This window comes from Schistocerca serialis, chromosome 6 (assembly GCF_023864345.2).
Source record: "Schistocerca serialis cubense isolate TAMUIC-IGC-003099 chromosome 6, iqSchSeri2.2, whole genome shotgun sequence".
Taxonomy (NCBI): domain Eukaryota; kingdom Metazoa; phylum Arthropoda; class Insecta; order Orthoptera; family Acrididae; genus Schistocerca; species Schistocerca serialis.
Window position 1 is genome coordinate 428,943,623 of NC_064643.1, and position 23,211 is coordinate 428,966,833.

The window sequence follows — 23,211 nt, forward strand, 5'->3', positions numbered from 1 at the left end:
ATTAAGACTTATGTTTGATACTTGTGTACTTCTCTTGGCCAGGAATCCCCATTTTGCCAGTGCTACTCTGTTTTGATGTCCTCCTTTCTCTGTTCGTCAGTGGTTATTTTGCTGCCTACATAGTAGAATTCCTTAACTTCATCTACTTCATGACTATCAATCCTGATGTTAAGTTTCTTGCTATTCTCATTTCTACTACCGCCTGCCCCCAGTAGCTGAGTGGTCAGCATGACAGAATGTCAATCCTAAGGGCCCGGGTTCGATTCCTGGCTGGGTCGGAGATTTTCTCTGCTCAAGGACTGTGTGTTGTGTTGTCCTAATCATCATCATTTCATCCCTATCGATGCACAAGCCACCAAAGTGGCATCAAACTGAAAGGCTTGGACCCGATGAACGGTCTACCCGCCCTAGTCACACGACAGTATAGTATGGTATTTCTACTACTTCTCATTACTTCCATCTTTCTTTGCTTTAGTCTCAATCCATATTCTGTACTCATTAGACTGTGCTTTCTATTCAGTGGATCATGTAATTGTTCTTCACTTTCACTCAGGTTAGCAGCATCATTAGCACATTGTATCACTGATATCCTTTCACCTTGAATTTTAATTCCAGTCCTGAACTTTTCTTTGATTTCCATCATTGCTTCTTCCATGTACAGATTGAACAGTAGGGGTGAAAGACTACATCCCTGTCTTGCACTCTTGTTAATCTGAGCATCTTGTTCTTGGTTGTCCTTTCTTATTATTTCCCTTGGCTCTTGTCACATTGTGTACTACCCATATCTCCTTACAGCTTAATCCTATTTTTCTCAGAATTATGAATGTCCTGCATCATTTTACATTGTTGAATTTTTTTCCAGGTCAACAAATCATATGAATGTGTCTTGATTTTTCTGTGGTTTTGCTTCCATTACATTGGGCAACAATGCAAATGTTTTGGGCTCAAAAATAATTAATCCTTATTTATTTCCATCTGCTGAATTAAAAAATCTCCATAAAAATAAATATTAGCTCTTGCTCTGGAGATAAAGTGACATTTCATTTTTATAGTCATAATTTTCAGTTTGGGGGAAATTTTGTTTTCAGAATTGGCGCACCTGTCCAATGATAAAACACAAATGCTCTTAAGCTGTTTGTAAGTCGCAAACATAGATACTGTTGCTGTGACTGAGTTACATATAGTTTGTGTTGTGATTAAAACAGAATTTCTGGTTTGAGAGTGCTTTTGTAGTGCAAAATTTGTAACAATGCCATGAAAATGTGTAAATAATATGAATAATTTTTGTTACATTTGTGATGAAACAACATTTTCTTCACAGAAACGCAATCTGACACCTCTTGTGAAGACTGCCTATCAGCGTTATTTTGGTATGAAAGTAGGGGACCAGGATAAGTCTTGGGCTCCACACACATGTTGCAATGCATGTTCAGTTATGCTGCAAGAATGGCTGAAAAATAAGAAACGATCTATGGCTTTTGCTGTGGCTATGGATTGCCAGGAATCTACAAATCAAACAGATGACTGTTATTTCTCTTCATCTCCACCTATAAAGGCAGGATTGTCTATTAAGATAAGAAGAACAGTTCAGTACATGAATCTTTGATCTGTTAGTTGAATAATTCCACATTCAGTTAGCTTACCAGTTCCCAAAAATTATGTGTTTGAAATAGAAAATAGAGAAAGTCTGGAACAAGAAGAAGAAGAACCAAACAAGCCTTCCACATCCTGTGACCCTGATTTTGGGAGAAAAGGTGATAAACCACACAGACTGAGTCAAGCAGAATTGTGTGATCTCATTAGAGATCTTGACCAGTCAAAGGATAAGGCAGAAATTCTTGGGTCTTGACTGCAGCAATGGACTCTTCTCAAAACTGCTGTCATAGTCTTAGTACAGAATATGTTACATGGAACTGTTTCCTTTTTTTGGAGAACAAAAACAATCTTGTAGTGTGGTGTGACATTAATGGCTTAGTGAAATCTTTGAATCTGAACAATGATCCAACTGAATGGAGGCTATTCATTGATTCCTTTAGCTTAGTTTGAAATCTGTGTTACTACTCAATGGCAACTGCCTTCCTTCTACTCCTGTTGGTCATGCAGTTCACATGGAGACATTTGCAAATATGACAGACCTCTTGGATTCAATCAAATATCATGAACATAAATATCTGTGTGATATAAATGTCATTGCCATACTCTTAGGAATGCAACTGGGGTACACAAAACATTGCTTCTTCTTATGTATGTGGGACAGTAGGGATAGGAAATTGCTTTGTATCAAAGCAGACTGACCAGCAAGAAATCTTAATCCTAGTGAGAAAAATGTCATTACCAAGCCTCTCTTGGACCCAAAAGATGTTCTTCTTCTGCTGCATATCAGGTTGTGTTTGATGAAAAATTTTGTCAAAGGTATGAACCAAGGAGGATGGGGCTTTAAGTACACAAAAGAGAAATTTGCAAAATTAAGTGAAGCTAAAGTTAAGGAAGGTACTTTTATTGGGCAACAGACTTGAGAACTTGTAAAGGATCTTGCACTTGACCGTTCATGGATTTTTAGGCAGCAAAAGAGATGATAATTATACTCAGCTGGTGACAGTGCCCCTGCAAAAATAACAGAACAGTGGATGCAACATGCCCCATAAAATCCATTTTCTCCACTCCCATCTAGGCTTTTTCCCTTATAGTTGTGGAGCTGTCGGCAATGAACATGGAGAAAGATTCCATTAGGACATTTCTGTTATGGAACAAAGATATGAGGGCCAATGAAATGAAGCAATGCTTGCAAATTACTGTTGGTCTTTGTGTAGGGATGTTCTGGAACTCTGTTACAAGAGGCAAGCTCAAAGATGACAATCTCATGCAGCCATTCTCCAGACCCAACCATCTGTGAGGTATTCTTCCAGCAATTGAGAACTCTCAAAATGTAACTACCATTTAAAAAAATTCAAATACACATTCAGTGTTGTTAGCATACATAATTAAAATGTATCTCTTTTCTTAATCTGTTAACATGAAATACTTCCACCTAGTGGTATCACAGAAATTAGAACTGAGGAAAATTTTTCATTGTCATATTCATTTTTCTTGACACAAAAGTTGTGAGAATTGACTCATGAAGTGTAGGGAACATTCAAATTTTTTTTTGTTGGCCAGTGTTATCAGCTGCAACATCAGAATTGCCCCTCTGGTGCCTTTATCTTTCCTGAGACCAGGCTGATTATAATGTAACACATCTTTAGTTTTCTTTTTCATTCTTCTGTATATTACTCTTGTCAGCAAGTTGGATGCATGAGCTGTTAAGCTGATTGTGTGATAATTCTCCCACTTGTCAGCTCTTGCAGTCTTCAGAATTGTATGGATGATATTTTTCTGAAAGTCAGAGAGTATGTCGCCAGATTAAAACACTCTACACACCAATGTGAATAGTCATTTTGTTGCCACTTCCCCCAATGATTTTGGAAATTTCGATGGAATGTTATCTATCACCTCTACCTTACTTGATCTTAAGACCTCCAAAGCTCTATTAAGTTTTCATTCTAGTACTGGATCTGCTATCTCTTCTAAATTGACTCCTGTTTCCTCTTCTATCTTTTCCTTCATAGAGGCCTTCAGTGTACTCTTTCCACCTCTCTCCTCTGCATTTAACTGAGGAATTTCCATTGCACTCTTAATGTTATCACCCTTGTTTTTAATTTCACTGAAGGTTATTTTCACATTGCTATGGGCTGAGTCAGTCTTTCTGGCAATCATTTATTTTTCGATTTATTCATATTTTTTATGCAGCCATTTTGTCTTTGCTTCTCTGCAATTCCTATTTATTTCATTCCTCAGTCACTTGTATGTCTGTATTCCTCAATTTCCCTGAACATTTTTGCACTTCCTTCTTTCATTGATCAACTGAAGTATTTCTTCTGTTACCCATGGTTTCTTTGCAGTTACCTTCTTTGTATCTATGTATCTCTTTCCAACTTCTGTGGTTGCTCTTTTTAGAGATGTCTATTCCTCTTCAACCATTCTGCCTACTGAGCTATTCCCCATTGCTGTGTCTATAGCCTTAGAGAACTTCTAGTGTATCTCGTCATTCCTTAGCAGTTCCGTATCCCACTTCTTTGTGTATTGATTCTTCCTGACTAATCTCTTAAACTCCAGCCTATTCTTCATCACTGCTACCTTGTGATCTGAGTCTTTATCTGCTCCTGGGTATGCCTTACAATCCAGTATCTGATTTTGGAATCTCCGTCTGACCATGATGTAATCTAACTGAAATCTTCCTGTATCAGCTGGCCTTTTCCAAGTATACCTCCTTCTTTTGTGATTCTTGAACAGAGGATTTGCTAATACTAGCTGAAATTTATTACGGAACTCTATTAGTCTTTCTCCTTTCTCATTTCTTCTCCCAAGTCCATATTCTCCTGTAGCCTTTTCTTCCATTCCTTCCTCTACAGCTGCATTCCAATCCCCCATGACTATTAGATTTCCATCTCTCTTTACATGCTACATTACCCTTTCAATATCATCATATACTTTCTCTATCTCTTCATTATCAACTTGCGATGTTGGCAAATACACATGAATTATTGTTATCGGGGTTGGTTTGCTGTCAATTGTGATAAGATTGTCACTGAACTATTCAAGTAATGGTCTCTTTGCCCTACCTTCCTATTCATAATAAAACCTACTCCCATTGTACCATTTTCTGCTGCTCTTGATACTGCCTCAAACTCATCTAACCAGAAATCATTGCCTTCTTTCCATTTCAATTTAGTGACCCCTATTATATCTAGACTGAGCCTTTGGATTTCCATTTTCAGATTTTCAGCTTCCCTAGCATGTTCAAGCTTCTGACATTCCATGCCTGGACTTGCAGAATGTTATCCTTTCATTGGTTAGTCAACCTTTTTCTCATTGTCACCTCCCCTTTGCCAGTCCCCTTCCAGAGATCTGAATGGGAAACTATTCTGGAATCTTTTGCCAATGGAGAGATCATCATAACACTTTGTCAATTACAGGTCACATGCCCATGGATACATGTTATGTGTCTTTAATGCACTGATTTCTACTGCTTTCTGTGTTCCCATGCTGTTGATCATTGCTGATTCTTCCACCTCTAGGCCTGAACCTCTGCTGACTCCTCTGCCCTCTTTGACAAGGCCATTACACAATGAGGGTGACTTCTTATACAGAAGTCTTTGGCCACCAATGTTGATTATTAATCAAAATTTATCCGGTGGCAGGTTCCAAACCCGGTACTGAGGTTGTTTTGATTACTAGTCAAAGACACTACCCCTAGACCACAGGTGCATGAATATTTGATTCCTTAGTGTACTATCTGCCAGACAACAGCAAGGAGTTAATAGTCCATGGTGACTTCAGTGTAGATTTTCTAAAGGACTCTGCTAGGAAAAACTATCTGGAAACCTTATTTGGATCCTACAATTTGATCTCTATAATTAACTTTCCTGCATGGGTGGATAAAAATGGTAGGACCGTAATTGATCATGTATTCTTTGGCGAAGCACAATGCTTTCTCTGATCATGATGCACAGCTTGTTAGGATAAATAGCATAGTGCCTTACAGTATGGATGCTCACCAGTGTAAATCAGTTAGAACAATTAATGACTCCAATACAAACGTTTTTAAGAACAGTTTATAGGAGATGACCAGGGATGAAATTAATAATGAAACATATGCTAACATAAAATTTAATCTATCTGATGGTAAATTCATGATATTATTTGAAAATAGCTAATCAGAATGGACACTAAACAGTCATGTAAAAAACCATGGATCACTAGAGGGACTAAAGTATCTTGTGAAAAGAAAAGGGAAATTACCTTTTTGGCAAGAACAAAAGGGATTCTGCAGCAGGTGCACACTACAAAAACTATTCATAATTACTAAGAAAGGTTATTACAGAGATCAAGGAACATGCACATAATGTCATAAATCAGTAATTCCGACAACAGACTGAAGGCTACATGAAATGTTGTTAAATGAGAGGCAGGACAACCAGCTGCAGAACAAGATAACATCACTATAGAACTGAATGTAAGGACTATAAATGATGTGTTGCAGGTAGCAAATGCATTTAGAAATCATTTCTTAAATATAGCAAAAAGTGTAAGGACAAACAGTTCAAGAAAAAAACCACAGTGGTGTGTTGATAAAATAAGATGCATAACATTTAGTCATATGAATGTATCACAAACTATTGCTTCTGATATCAAGAAAATTATATATTCTCTCAAAAATAAAAGCTCATCTAGTTCTGATGGTGTTTCGAATAGAGTATTAAATATTTGTATTCTAAAATAATATCTCGTCTTAGCAACAATAATATCCTCAGCAAATCACAGTTTGCATTTCAGAGGCATTGCTCTACTGAGGGTGCCATTTACTTGTTCACTCACCAGATTTTACAAGCATTACATACTAAAATAGCACTGTTTGGTATTTTCTGTGACCTATGTAAGGCATTTGACAGTGTGAATCACAGTATTCACTAGATAAATTGAAGGTTTATGGGGTTGGTGGCATAAGCAGCCAATGGATAATGCTGTACTTAACCAAAAGAATGGAAGAACTTTTACTTAGTAATTCAATCAGCTTAGTCTGGGGACATTATTCTGACTGAGGAGAAATCACATATGGGGTTCCCAATGCTCAATCTTAGGTCCACTATAGTTCCTCACATATTTAATGGATCTTCCATGTAGTACACAACAAGAAGAATTAGTACTTTTTGCAGATGACTAGTATTCAAATAAATCCAAGCATACATACACAAACAGAAGAAATGGTAAACAAAGTTCCTAAAAGTATCATTGACTGATTTTCTGTGGATGGTCTCACCCTCAATTTTAAAAAGACACATTGTATTCAGATTTGCACATCTAGGGTACTACACCATGATAATTGTGTTGTCATGAGTACCAAGAGCAGTGCAAGAAGTATCAATAGCAGCAGAGATACTGCACGGGTATCATGAGGCACCAATGAGATGTCAGGAAGAAGCAGTGCCTCCTGAAGATCCATGGCACATTGTTGTCCCTTTGCCCTGAAATAACATCACCAGAGGCCAGGAGGGCAGCTCTGTTCAAGGTCAGATCCAGTCCACTTCCAGGATGTTCCTGTCGGAGTAGTGTTGTTTTGTTGCCTACTCGCAGTGACACAGTCCATGTCAACAATCGAGAAATGAAGAGATTTCCATCTCCTGTCAGCTGTGCCAATATTATCAGAACTGTGTGAACAAGTGTCTATGAATTTGTGTTTTATAGTGACTGTAGTGAAGCCACAGTAAAGCCTTTCTGAACTTGAATTGGTTTGCCACTCAGGAATTGTGGCTCTTTTACTGTGTTCTGAGCCACAAGTTTGCACATGTAGACTACTGGCTACAGCTGAGCCTGGTGAGCAAAGATAAATTTTGTTGTAATTAAAAAAGTATTACTTATCCAAGGTGTTCTAATAACTGTATTATTATTAGTCACCTCAGTATCCAAGAAGACAGACACCCCAATATGTGAATCACATGCTGAAGAAATAATAAATAGGATGGAAACTTCAAAATTCTTAGGTGCCCATATTGATGAGAATTTAAATAGGAAAAACCAAATTTTGGAACTCCTAAAATTGCTTAGTTCAACCATATTTGCACTTAGAATCATTGATAAACTTGGAGAGAGACAAATCAGTAAGCTGACGTATTTTGCATGCCTTCATTCAATAAAGATATGTGGAATAATGTTTTGGGGTAACTCATCTTTAAGAAAGAAAGTCTTCATTTTGCAAAAACATGCTGTAAGAAAAATATGTGGCGCCCACACAAGACAATCTTGTAGGCGTCTATTTAAGGAGTTGTGCTTTCTGACTACGGCTTCACAGTATATTTATTTCCTCGTGAAGTTTGTTGTAAATAATCCACTGCAGCTCAAAAGGAACAATGACGTATGTAATTACAATACCAGAAGGGAAGGATGATGGTTCAATCCTGTGTCCGATCCTGATTTAGGTTTCCCGTGATTTCCCTAAATCGTTCCAAGCAAATACCGAGATGGTTCCTTTCAAAGGGCATGGCCAACTTCCTTCCCCATCCTTCCCTAATCCGATGAGACCAATAACCTCACTGTTTGGTCTCCTCCCAAAAACAACCAACCCAACTCCCCAGAAGGGAAAATGACATTCATTACTCCACATTAAGGTTGTGTTTAGCACAAAAAGAGGTGCCCAATGCTGCAACAAAAAGTTTTGATCACTTACCCAGTGATATAAAATGTCTGACAGACAACAAAGTAAAATTTGAAAACAAACTGAGAAAGTTTCTCCTTGACAACTCCTATTCTGTAGAATAATTTCTATTACTCTAATGTGTAAAACGTAGTGGATGTAATCAAATGCACAAATTAATTTGTGAGTAAATGTTAAATGGCTTGTTCCACATCATTGTGATCTGCTGTGCAAAATGATCCATGGAACACACAACTAACCAGCCAACCAATCAACACTGCCCTTTTCACCCATGTATTCCCTTCCTCACTCCCACTCCAGAATGACACAGCCTTCTATTCCACCAACGTACCAACTAGTCTCTCTCTTTCTATCTCTCTCTCGCTATCTCTCTCTCTCTCTCTCTCTCTCTCTCTCTCTCTCTCTTCCCTCTCTATGTTTCTGCTTCTTCCCCCAGTCCCTACCCCCCCTTCCATCCCTCAAACCTTCCAACTGCACCAGTAGCCTTACTCTGTCCTCACAATGTTGTTGCTGCTCAAACTAGCAGCACTGCACCCTCCCTCACCTATAATGTACTATCCCTCTCCCTCCCAGGCCCAGCTCCTCCTTACCCCCATCACCACAATTGCTTTTTCCATCAGGTGCAGTTACTCACAGTCTGGCCTCAGTAACTGGAGACAATGGTCATGAGTGTGTGGATTGTGCTTGTGTGAATGTGTGTTTTTTACACTAGAAGACAACCTTTTGACTGAAAGCTCACATGTTTAGCAGTCTTTCCACTGTGCCTGTCTATTACTCAACATCTCCTGTATATGGTGAGCAGCAGTCTATCATTTTCATTATTCTAAAACTTTTCTGAACTATATTTCCTCATTATAACAAAATATAACACCAAATTTTCTAATCCATCTTTATACCAAATAAACTACTTCTGATACTACTATAATACACTTTGACCGCTGAATACAGGCTAACACTGTACAGATAGTCTTCAGTTGTGTTTACCAACACAAAAAGGTAAATATCATGTGAATTGGACTAATACAACATACAAAATTACAATTATTGTTTTGAACACATGTCATATTTATGTTTGTTAGACTTTTATCTTCTTTTGTTTTTGTCATTTACTTATTAATCTGGAGACCTTGAATTTTATCCCTTTTTGTATCATTTACTTATGAATCCAGAGAATTTAAATTGATTACCAGTGATTTCCAGATTAATAAGTAAATGATGAAAAATATAATATAAAACTGGACAAACATAAACTGAGAGTTGTAGAAATGGACTACGGTATCTCAGAAGATCATGTAGAATATTTAAGTGAGACCATGTAAAAAATGCAGGGAAGTGGCCCATATTCTGGGGAGCATCATAGATAGAATAGAAGAATGGAAGCTTGCCTGGTGTGGACATACAATGTGAATGATAGATGACAGATGGCCAAAGAAGATCTTAATGGATCATCCTCAGGGGAGATGGAGAAGAGGAAGACTGAAGGTTGGCTGGTTAGTTGGGATATTGGAGGCCATGAGAAAAAGAAAAATAGGAGAAGACAAGGAAGCCTTGATAGAAGCTCTTGGTGGCATACGAAGTTGGTTAAAAAAATTCTGGAACTACCTCCACAAAATTTTTACACTTTTACTTAGGTGCATGGTCTCCTTTAAAATACCCTCCTCCACAATTGATATGCTGTTCCCAATGGCGTTCCCACTTCTGGAAGCAGTCTTCGTATGCACACTGCTGGACCACGCGAAGCAGCATCTGTGAATTTTTTTTCATCTTGTCTATGATTGCTAATCTTCGTCCTTTCAATGGGATTTTCAGCTTTGGAAATAAAAAAAAGTTGACAGGGGCTGAAGAGTATAGAGGATGAGGCAGCACAGTGATTTAGTTTTGTGCTATAGTCATGCACCAACAGGGATGAATGTGAGGTTGTGTTGCTGTGAAGAAAAAGACATGAATTGCCTCACCACATTTCAGGATGTTTTCTTCTCATATTTTCTTGCAGGAGTTGCAACACCATTGATTAACAATTTTTCCCTGTGGCATGAATTCATGATGAATCCTTCAACATCAAGGAAAACTATCAGCATGGTTTTGACATTTGACCTGACCTGGCAAGCTTTTTTGGGTCTTGGGAAACATTTCCTGACCCATTGTGAAGATGGACCCTTGGTCTCAACAATACAACCATAGACCCACAGCTCATCCCCAGTTATGATTCTCTCAAGTAACATCTTTTTCTCATTTACGTGATCTGAAAGCTCTTCACTGATTGTGAGGTGAAGGTCATTTTGGTCTTGACTCATGAGCCGTGGGACCAACTTGGTGGCAACATGATGCATTCCAAGACACTGTGTCAGGATCCATCTGAAATGTTACATTCTTCTGCAGTCCCTCTGACATTCAGTCTTTGATTGGCACCCACAATTTGTTGATGTTCCTGATAAGAGCATCATTGCTAGATGTCAAAGGGTGTCCTGAATGAGGGTCATCTTTAACTTCTGTCTGGCCATTTTTAAACTGTGTGAACCATTTGTAACACCGTAAGGCTTAATCACTCATCACCATAGGCTTCCTGCACCATTTGGTGTGTCTCTGTAAATGTTTTCATGAGTTACAGCAAAATTTAATGCAAACGTGTTGCTCCTCTAGTGCTGCCATCATGAAATTTGTAAACTGTGTGTCATGATGTTCTACTCAGTACAACACTGAACAATAAATAATAGACATACACCAATGCAACATCCAGCAGTTACACATTAAACACAGCCATGTGCAGGAGTGCCAACTGCATTTCGCTCCAACACATCATTCATGTGAAATTAAAATGTTCTGGAATTTTTTGAACAGACTTCATATAAGTGGGATGTGGTGACAGCTGCAGGAACCCCACGGTGAGAGTGTCTTATGTAAAATGCTTAATAATGTTCTTCATTGGCCTCCTACTAGTTCTGATGCCTTTCCCTTCATCTTGCCTCCCTTCTTCTTCATAATAGGATAGTTTTTCTTAGATGTATTTTGTGATCTGCCCCTCCTCCCCTGTCTCTAACCTGTCCCTCTTTCCTACTTATAAAAGGTCTCATTGTTCTGTGAACTATTTTGTGTGTTTCTGTTGATAGTCCTGTGTGTATTGTTATTGTTCGTATTTGTTGTCTTCAAATTTAAACCTTCGGTGAACAATAAGTGATGAATCTATGTGAGTGCTGTCACTGTATACAAGCCAGATGCTAATGTACCCACTGTTGCCATAATTTATAAGAGACTTCCAATCTGTATATAGTGTATTGCATACCAGATATACTGGTAATTTAAATCTTTAGAACATATTTTTATTAATATTTTGTCACATATATTATTTTGTTGGAGACAAAATTTTTGCAGGTTCATTTTATTATCGGGTTTGTCAATGAAACATACTACTGACATTCACCTGAATTGCTGTTACAGTACGGGACAAAAGATGAGTAAAACATGCTCACCCTCCACATGGTTTTAGCAAGTTTCAAAAATTTTTTTCCGGGTCTACTGCAGCTGCCCTGTGTGATAAATTGACACTAAACTGACATTAATAGTTTAAACTTAGTGTTTGTCTAACAGTTGAAAAAAAGATTAATTTATCCATATTTTCTTGAGTTTGTCATATTCTTTGACAGTAGAGTATAGCCAAATTATCTTCTCAGTATAGGTTTGATGTAGTAGGAGTGGGTTTAAAGTGATGCCATGATAGCATATAAAGTAATAATTTCACCAGGACGGGAAGAAGAGTATTTTGACTGAAATGTGAATGGTTTTCATTTAGTTCAGTTCAGTTCAGGAGCATCACTTCCAGGCACTTTCACGCATGTTGTGCATTCTCAGTGACAAAAATTTTTTCTTCTCTTAGTAGAAGTAATCTGTCAGCCAAACTCTGCTGAAATGTCTCTGTTGGTGTCAAATTTAAAGTTGTTCCTGACTACATTGCCGTTATGTCTGTCAGTGAAATGCTCAGTGTTTTATTGTTTAAGTGCTTTAGCAATCAAGGTTAATGTTGCTTGTTATTGTGTCAAAGCATACTGAGGCAGTATCATGTCTATGTTTTGTAGTTTTTTCTGCAGTATGTGTGTTTTATTTTCTGTAGTAACTAGAATGTTTACTTTTCTGTATGAAGAGCACAAGTAAAATTTTATGAACACATGAATGTGCTATTAAATATACAGTGTTTATTTTATCTTATTTTTGCTTTTCTAACTTAGTATGCAGAGACAAACTGAAGTTGAAGGAACTTGACTGTACTACACTTAATTTAAATCTAAATTACATATGACAAGCAAGCAAATGTTAGGGAAATTGGAAGTGTTATACCATGTTGTACTTAAAAATATCATATGTTTATGTGGTTGTGAAGAGTACAAATTTTTTGATGTTTTCTGTACCTTGTTTTCAGTGGGTAGTTGCACTGGACCAATTAAGACATTCCAGATGTAATTCTCTTTTCAGAGAATCTATAGACAGAGATAGGTGCCTCTGAGATTGAATATTTCTGGCACACTTTCAAATTAGCATTGAGAAGACATGAGGAAGTAAAGAAATGAAAAAAATAAAGGAATTTTTGGAAGTTGATGCAGTTTAGTTCCAAGTTGGATCATACTCATTGTGATTCATTCTCCACCAATTAAATGTGAAAAAAAGATATGGAACTGAAGACACAAACTTTACAGCAGTAAGGGCTGTGAAAAACTAATGTGCGGAATGCATGACTGTTCCAACCCTTAAATTGTGTTGACACCACTCTACATGCTATCTACCAACTGCCACTGCACACCATCAATCTAATCTGATATTTCTTGCATGAAATAATTTTGCCACACTTCGTAAGTTGGCCTCTGCTTGAATTACTTCCATATTTTATGTAAGATGTTGGACTATTTTTCATTATTTGATTGTATGCAGACAAAACATCCAACGAAAAATACAAAAAGATGTCTAAGTACTAAATGGTAGTAGGTTACTAATAAATGCACACACCAGCTTGAGGATCATCTGTTTGGAAAAGAGAGAAAAACACATGTAGGAAATTGAATTTTTGAATGATTAGACAGGAAAAAGTCATGTGACTGACTGAAAGTAGATCCATAGATCAGCACAAAAATGGAAGTGCTTATTCTAAGATGACCTGAAGACTGCCCCATTTTGGACATCCCTTCCTTACTTGAAGTTGTACCTATTGAGCATCGAATTACACAAATTTTAATGATTACAATGTTCAATGAAAGACAGATACAGTGAACTTAACGGGAACCATGGGGTAAGGAAGGTTAATGGGACAGTATGGATTTTCAGGTTCAGTGAGCTTGTGAATCGATATTGTTGGTAGGCCTATCACACTTTTCATCTCTATCTGATAGTATTTTAAGTGTGATCTTTTCCTTCCTATAAGCAAAATTTACCTTGTTCCCATGTTGCTGGGTAGTGCTAATGTATACATTGTATTTCACTATATTTCCATTTGGCTCAGCTGGCTTTGTCCATGCTACCATGATGCTATCAGATGTCATTGCCAATGCTTTGATATGTTCTGGTGGACCTGGAACTAAAAGGAGAAATTAATTTTAAGTAGTTCTGTCGTTTCTTTCAAAAGGTAATAAACAAAAGAAAGAATGTCATAATGTACGTTAGTTTTGTGAATTCCATTAAGATGTTATGTGAACAATAGAGCAAGCCTCTAATAGCTACTTTATTTACTCTTTGCTTCCATTATGATTCTGAGTGTTATCTCTTGAACTGGGAATCTGGATGATGTACTATATTTTTATCTGTCCTTTCCTTTTCTTTTTATCCTTTTCCTATGCTGGAAGCTGATATTTAATTAGATTAAAATAGCATTACATTCAAAAAAGAAATCATTGCCTTGATGTAGACAGTAAATATATTTGAAAACAATCAAAGTTCAGATGTACAAAATTCTTCTTGCAGAGGTAGAGATACAAAGAAAAAGGAAAAAATAATTGATATGTCTGAAAATGGAAAGGCAGAGGAGAGACCAGTCAGTAATTGGATGTTCAGCTGCTATGCAGATGAAATGTGATGGCTGAAATAAACATGATGCTAAATGAAAAGCTGAGCTGGCATATCTGTAGCACTAACAGTATCGCAATGTGTAAATCACATTTACATTAGCAGTTTTGCAAAGTATGATAGCAACAGACAGACAAACTGCTTAATTGTTTCCACTGGAAAGACACTGTCATGAAAGTACTTTTCATCATTTGTATGCTGCTGTTTACAAAATGACTGTTATCAAACTTAATTTTAGTGATTTTGGAGTAATGTTTTATTAGCATATTCGTACACAAGAAATATGCATGATAAACAGAAATTAATCATGAGATAGCAACTGGACAAGTTTTAGTTTAAGTACATATGAACTGATTTTGTGTCACATCAGCATTCACCAAACTTTTGTTTGCATATAATTTTGTTGTTGTTGTTGTTGTTGTTGTTGTTGTTGTGGTCTTCAGTCCTGAGACTGGTTTGATGCAGCTCTCCATGCTACTCTATCCTGTGCAAGCTTGTTCATCTCCCAGTACCTACTGCATCCTACATCCTTCTGAATCTGCTTAGTGTATTCATCTCTTGGTCTCCCTCTACGATTTTTACCCTCCACGCTGCCCTCCAATACTAAATTGGTGATCCCTCGATGTCTCAGAACATGTCCTACCAACTGATCCCTTCTTCTAGTCAAGTTGTGCCACAAGCTCCTCTTCTCCCCAATTCTATTCAATACCTCCTCATTAGTTATGTGATCTACCTATCTAATCTTCAGCATTCTTCTGTAGCACCACATTTCGAAAGCTTCTATTCCCTTCTTGTCTAAACTATTTATCGTCCACGTTTCACTTCCATACATGGCTACACTCCATACAAATACTTTCAGAAACGACTTCCACTCGATGTTAACAAATTTTTCTTCTTCAGAAACGCTTTCCTTGCCATTGCCAGTCTACATTTTATATCCTCTCTACTTCGACCATCATCAGTTATTATGCTCCCCAAATAGCAAAACTCCTTCACTACTTTAAGTTTCTCATTTCCTATTCTAATTCCCTCAGCATCAGCTGACTTCATTTGACTACATTCCATTATCCTCGTTTTGCTTTTGTTGATGTTCATCTTATATCCTCCTTTCAAGACACTGTCCATTCTGTTCAACTGCTCTTCCAAGTCGTTTGCTGTCTCTGACAGAATTACAATGTCATCAGCGAACCTCAAAGTTTTTATTTCTTCTCTATGGATTTTAATACCTACTCCAAACTTTTCTTTTGTTTCCTTTATTGCTTGCTCAATATACAGATTGAATAACATCGGGGATAGGCTACAACCCTGTCTCACTCCCTCCCCAACCACTGCTTCCCTTTCATGTCCCTCGACTCTTATAACTGCCATCTGCTTTCTGTACAAACTGTAAATCGCCTTTCACTCCCTGTATTTTACCCTTGCCACCTTCAGAGTTTGAAAGAGAAAATTCCAATCAACATTGTCAAAAGCTTTCTCTAAGTCTACAAATGCTAGAAACGTAGGTTTGCCTTTCCTTAATCTTTCTTCTAAGATAAGTCGTAAGGTCATTATTGCCTCACGTGTTCCAACATTTCTACGGAATCCAAACTGATCTTCCCCAAGGTCAGCTTCTACCAGTTTTTCCATTTGTCTGTAAAGAATTCGCATTAGTATTTTGCAGCTGTGACTTATTAAACTGATAGTTCGGTAATTTTCACATCTGTCTACACCTGCTTTCTTTGTGATTGGAATTATTATATTCTTCTTGAAGTCTGAGGGTATTTCTCCTGTCTCATACATCTTGCTCACCAGATGGTAGAGTTTTGTCAGGACTGGCTCTCCCAAGGCCGTCAGTAGTTCTAATGGAATGTTGTCTACTCCGGGGGCCTTGTTTCAACTCAGGTCTTTCAGTGCTCTGTCAAACTCTTCACGCAGTATCATATCTCCAATTTCATCTTCATCTACATCCTCTTCCATTTCCATAATATTGTCCTCAAGTACATTGCCCTTGTATAGACCTTCTATATACTCCTTCCACCTTTCTGCTTTCCCTTCTTTGCTTAGAACTGGGTTTCCATCAAAGCTCTTGATATTCATGCAAGTGGTTATCCTTTCTCCATATGTCTCTTTAATTTTCCTGTACGCAGTATCTATTTTACCCCTAGTGAGATAAGCCTCTCATCCTTACATTTGTCCTCAAGCCATCCCTGCTTAGCCATTTTGCACTTCCTGCCGATATCATTTTTGAGATGTTTGTATTCCTTTTTGTCTGCTTCATTTACTGCATTTTTATATTTTCTCATTTCATCAATTAAATTCAACATTTCTTCTGCTACCCAAGGGTTTCTACTAGCCCTCGTCTTTTTACCTATTTGATCCTCTGCTGCCTTCACTATTTCATCCCTCAAAGTTACCCATTCTTCTTCTACTGTATTTCTTTCCCCTATTCCTGTCAATTGTTCCCTTATGCTCTCCCTGAAACTCTGTACAACCTCTGGTTCTTTCAGTTTATCCAGGTCCCATCTCCTTAAATTCCCTTCTTGCAGTTTCTTCAGTTTTAATCTACAGTTCATGACCAATAGATTGTGGTCAGAGTCCACATCTGCCTCTGGAAACATCTTACAATTTAAAACCTGGTTCCTAAATTTCTGTCTTACCATTATATAATCTATCTGATACCTTTTAGTCTCTCCAGGGTTTTTCCATATATACAACCTTCTTTCATGATTCTTAAAACAAGTATTAGCTATGATTAAGTTATGCTCTGCGCAGAATTCTACCACGTGGCTCCCTCTTTCATTTCTTAGCCCCAATCCATATTCACCTACTACGTTTCCTTCTCTCCCTTTTCCTATGCTTGAATTCCAGTCACCCATGACTATTAAATTTTCATCTCCCTTCACTACCTGAATAATTTCTTTTATCTCATCATACACTTCATCAATTTATTCGTCATCTGCAGAGCTAGTTGGCATATAAACTTGTACTACTGTAAAAGGCATGGGCTTCGTGTCTATCTTGGCCACAATAATGCATTCACTATGTTGTTTGTAGTAGCTTACCCATACTCCTATTTTTTTTATTCATTATTAAACCTACTCCTGCATTACCCCTATCTGGTTTTGTATTTATAACCCTATATTCACCTGACCAAAAGTCTTGTTCCTCCTTCCACCAAACTTCACTAATTCCCACTATATCTAACTTTAACCTATCCATTTCCCTTTTTACATTTTCTAACCTACCTGCCTGATTAAGGGATCTGACATTCCACGCTCCGATCCGTAGAACGCTAGCTTTCTTTCTCCTGATAACAACGTCCTCCTGAGTAGTCCCTGCCCGGAGATCCGAATGGGGGACTATTTTATCTCCGGAATATTTTACCCAAGAGGACAGCATCATCATTTAATCTTACAGTAAAGCTACATGCCTTTGGGAAAAATTACGGCTGTAGTTTCCCCTTGCTTTCAGCCACTCACAGTACCAGAACAGCAAGGCTATTTTGGTTAGTGTTACAAGGCCAGATCAGTCAATCATCCAGACTGTTGCCCCTGCAACTACTGAAAAGGCTGCTGCCCCTCTTCAGGAACTACACGTTTGTCTGGCCTCTCAACAGATACCCCTCCGTTGTGGTTGCACCTACTGTACGGCTATCTGTATCGTTGAGGCACGCAAGCCTCCCCACCAACGCCAAGGTCCGTGGTTCATGGGGAGGGGGGGGGGGGATAATTTTTTTAACACTTAGAATTATATTTAGATACCATGTAGTGGTTTTGCTTTCAATTTTGTATCAGAGAAAAACATTAGTAAATAGAAATTGTTCCTCAAAATAAAATTATTTAGAGCAAACAAAGAGCTCCTACAGAGTTATCTAATATTATCTTTCATAAATAAATTGTATTGTATTTCATAAGTTATTTGAACTATTCCTTCACTTGTGTTTTATAGTTACAATCAAGAAAGAGAATCTTTAGAGATGCAGAGTGAGCCAAGGCATACATCTACAAGAGAGCAGCAAATCATAAAACTTTAATCTGCACTCTATATTAAAAATAAATGAAGTGTCACTATTTTGTTTGATGTGGTTGATCCTTATGCCAGCTAAATTTAACCACATAAATGAGCAAAAAAGATACTATATGGAAAAAAAGGTGCTGCTTCCTCAACCATATTAAACAGCAGCTGTTTTAGCTAACAATTTACATGATTTCACTGGAATTTTGTGTAGAAAATAACTACTTGCAATAAGGCTTATTTATCACCTTTTTTATGGCTGTGTTTACCCGCAACAATGAAGGTGCTCCCCATGTTACTTACAACAAGAAATATAAGAGGATTCTCCTCAGGAAAGCACACTTGCTGCACAATCCGCAGATCACATCACAGCTGACTCAGATGTATGCTGGGCCAGTTTTCATGCCAGATGCCTGATGGCAAGTGCCTTCTGGATAGTGATGTCACAGCAGTCAACAGTAAAGTTGTGCCAGCTGCTTGGTTCTCATAGTGACAATGGATGATGCCAGTATATTCCCCCTCCTCATCCAAGCAATGACCTCTGTGGGAGTAGACACAGGTGTTGCGTGGTCAGAGAGGGCTGTCACCAGGAAAGGTGGCAAATCAGTGTCAATGAGTGTCACTGTGGGAAGCTGAGGCAGAATGAGCCTTGATGCAAAATGCATAAGTCTTCATGGGACTGGAGGGTCCACCTAGGACAAAGAAGCCAGTGTCTGCTGACCAGGATTGCAAAGATGAAGTTGATTTTGATTACACTGCAGAGGTCTGTTGGGCAGAGGTAGACCCTTGACAGACAGGTATCTTCATGTGGATCCAGACTGAGTGGTATCGGATTGTAGTGCCCACTTGCAAGTGATTGACCTTGATGACAACGTCCACCAGCTATGGGCACAGCATATTGAAGAGAGTGTGGTGAGAATGACCAGGCAACCTTTCCACAGGGTTGTGGTCTTCTTTTGGGGCATCACTTTTAAGTTGGTAGAAAACTACAGAGGGAATTAAGTGTGGCATTGTACATCATTTTCTAATGGACATTGGTGTTGAAGGTGTGGCTAAATGGATAAAGTGTTCCAGACACCTGTTGGAGACTGGGTAGAAAGGCGCAGTATGAAGGTGTTGAATCTTATTTATGTGCATAAAACTGTTTGAAGTCAAAAGATCTAGATGTTGTCTCACTATCAGAACCCAAGAGGTGTGAGGTGCCTTCCAGGGCAAAGATTCTTTCCAAGGCTGCAAAGGCAGCACTGGAGACCTGAGACAAGTGAAACACAAAAGGGAAATGAGAAAAGGAATCAATCATGATGAGCCAAATTGTGCTTTACACACACACAAAAGCCATGAAAATATGAATGAATTTGCTCTCATGATTTTGTACAGAACAGATATGTCATAGATGAGTGCAGATATGACTGTTCTTGATTGCACTTGAATATAGGATTATAACTACCATTACACACAAATAGGCTTGTTACCAGTTTTTGAATTATCATAATTTTACCTAAATCTACTTCCACAGAAAATTACTTTGGTATCAGTTCTTGAAAATTCAGTTACAAATTGTTAGATGTATAATATTCATTACTAGATCAATATTCATATCAAATGTTAGTAATAAAAATCATTTCATAATTCAAAAGTAAATTAGCATTTTCCAAAGTAATTGTTAACAAAATGTAACTAATAGAATTTTATACTGAGAAAACATGTTTAATAGTGACTCAGTTCATGTAAAGGGAGTTTCCATTTTTTGTAGAATTTGGATGTACGTAAAAGCATAACTTTTAACTATAAGTTTAATCACATTTAAGCACTAACAGTACTTCAAAATATATGTATTACTGTAACCTATTTATATGCCACTGGAAGAGCCCAGTGTGTGCTTCTTAGTGTGCATTTAATCTAAGGGAGTTGGACTTTGTAGTAATTTCACCAGTAACTTCAGCAGTCTTTGTCAAAGTTTTTTCAGTGGAAAACGTTCAGTGTACAAATTTTTATACATTCTGGTGCAAATGGAAAGAATAAATAGAACATTCAAAAGTTTTGCCTGGTTGTTATGTTACATCACAAAGTAAAACCAGGCAGAATTGAATTAGGTTTCCTGGAGATCAATATCTACTTGAAAATGGATTTAGTTGTGTATTACTATTCAATGATATTAGTTCTCTATGATGTACATTGTCACTGTGTTCCAATCTACTCATCTGCAGTGTTTTTAAAAGTTCAAACTTATGTTAAGGACTTTTAGTAAATCGATGAATGGTAACATCAAAACATGAGCTCCGAAATCGGTTGTTAATCACAGAGGGTCTTTAAACATTGTTTGGGGTCAACTACCACTAGAAAATTTCCTGTATCAGTGACTTGGATGTAAGTAAGTGGAACTGAAAACATTCCCAGTAAAGGCAAATGATGACATTCATAGGGCCAAAGATTTGTCTCAAGTGCCTGCAGAGGGAGCAACCCTAAACTTAAGTGAGGAAATTAGTTTAGCAAGGACACAGAAGCAGCAGTATCCAAGAGTAACTTTTTGTCAATGAACTCATCTAAATACATTTTCTGGGTAGCATTCTGAGAAGTCTGCAGTTACATAGATTAATCAGTCACTTGGTTCACTTCTGCAGATTGGAGTTATTTGCAGCATAACTACCAATACATCTCTCACAAATGTCCGTTTTTGCCACATCTGTGATGTGTTCCCTGCCAGTGAAAGTGAGCACTGTTTATATGGCAAAGGAAACAATATTTATAGCCAAGTAACAGAGCTGCTGCCAATGTGACCTGTCACCAGTGATATACTGTTTTATGGAGTCATCTGGACTGTGGAGCAGGTGAGGGCACCACTGTAGGTGGTGTGTCATGCCACACAACCAGACTGGAGAATGTACTGTGGTGATGTTTCTTTGGGCTGTGGAGGCAGTTTTCTGGGCTTGAGCTACTCCCATTACTTTGTGAGAGGGGGGGATCTGATTTCCTCAATATGTGGTTTTCAGATGTGAGTGGGGCATAAGCCGCACCAGGATGTCCCTGATTATAGAGCCCACCTAGTTTATCATTCAAAAACATTTCAAATTGGAGTTCCTACTTAATGCAGGGGCAACAGTCTGGATGATTGACTGATCTGGCCTTGTAACACCAACCAAATGGGCTTTGCTTTTCTGGTACTGCGAACGGCTGAAAGCAATGGGAAACTACAGCCGTAATTTTTCCCGAGGGCATGCAGCTTTACTGTATGGTTAAATGATGATGCCATCCTCTTGGGTAAAATATTCCGGAGGTAAAATAGTCCACCACTTGGATCTCCGGGCGGGGACTACTCAAGAGGATGTCGTTATCAGGAGAAAGAAAACTGGCGTTCTATGGATCGGAGTGTGGAATGTCAGATCCCTTAATCGGGCAGGTAGGTTAGAAAATTAAAAAAGGGAAATGGATAGGTTAAAGTTAGATATACTGGGAATTAGTGAAGTTCAGTGGCAGGAGGAACAAGACTTTTGGTCAGGTGAATACAGGGTTATAAATACAAAATCAAACATGGGTAACGCAGGAGTACGATTAATAATGAATAGGAAAATAGGAATGCGGGTAAACTACTACAAACAGCATAGTGAACGCATTATTGTGGCCAAGATAGATACAAAGCCCACGCCTACTACAGTAGTACAAGTTTATATACCAACTAGCTCTGCAGATGATGAAGAAATTGATAAAATGTATGATGAGATAAAAGAAATTATTCAGGTAGTGAAGAGAGACAAAAATTTAATAGTCGTGGGTAACTGGAATTCGAGAGTAGGAAAAGGGAGAGAAGGAAACATAGTGGGTGAATATAGATTGGGGGAGAGAAATGAAAGAGGAAGCCGTCTGGTAGAATTTTGCGCAGAGCATAACTTAATCATAGCTAACACTTGGTTCAAGAATCATGAAAGAAGGTTGTATACATGGAAGAACACTGGAGATACTGACAGGTTTCAGATAGATTATATGATGGTAAGACAGAGATTTAGGAACCAGGTTTTAAATTGTAAGACATTTCTGGGTGCAGATGTGGAATCTAAATTCAATATTTCTTCTGTTACCCAAGGATTTCTACTAGTCCTTGTCTTTTTACTTATTTGACCCTCTGCTGCCTTCACTATTTCATCCCTCAAAGCCACCCATTCTTCTTCTACTGTATTTATTTCCCCCATTCCTGTCAATTGTTCCCTTATGGTCTGCCTGAAACTCTGTACAACCTCTGGTTCTTTCAGTTTATCCAGGTCACATCTCCTTAAATTCCCACCTCTTTGCAGTTTCTTCAGTTTTAATCTACAGTTCATAACCAATAGATTGTGGTCAGAGAAAGGAGTAAATATAAAAATGCAGTAAATGAAGCAGGCAAAAAGGAATACAAACGTCTCAAAAATGGTATCGGCAGGAAGTGCAAAATGGCTAAGCAGGGATGGCTAGATGACAAATGTAAGGATGTAGAGGCTTATCTCACTAGGGGTAAGATAGATACTGCCTACAGGAAAATTAAAGAGACCTTTGGAGAAAAGAGAATCACTTGCATGAATATCAAGAGCTCTGATGGAAGCCCAGTTCTAAGCAAAGAAGGGAAAGCAGAAAGGTGGAAGGAGTATATAGAGGTTCTATACAAGGGCAATGTACTTGAGGACAATATTATGGAAATGGAAGAGGATGTAGATGAAGATGAAATGGGAGATATGATACTGCATGAAGAGTTTGACAGAGCACTGAAAGACCTAAGTCGAAACAAGGCCCTGGGAGTAGACAACATTCCATTAGAACTACTGACAGCTTTGGGAGAGCCAGTCCTGACAAAACTCTACCATCTGGTGAGCAAGATGTATGAGACAGGTGAAATATCCTCAGACTTCAAGAAGAATATAATAATTCCAATCCCAAAGAAAGCAGGTGTTGACAGATGTGAA

The 23,211-nt window shown here is 38.0% G+C and overlaps 1 protein-coding gene across 1 annotated transcript in view; it reads right to left on the reverse strand.

The window, feature by feature from the left end:
• LOC126484903 (Down syndrome cell adhesion molecule-like protein Dscam2) overlaps positions 1 to 23,211 on the reverse strand; it is a 505,795-nt gene that overhangs the window by 155,951 nt on the left and 326,633 nt on the right. The window contains exon 20 of the mRNA XM_050108503.1: positions 13,663 to 13,805. Within this exon, the coding sequence (XP_049964460.1) occupies positions 13,663 to 13,805 (143 nt within the window). The remainder of the gene's footprint in view (positions 1 to 13,662; positions 13,806 to 23,211) is intronic.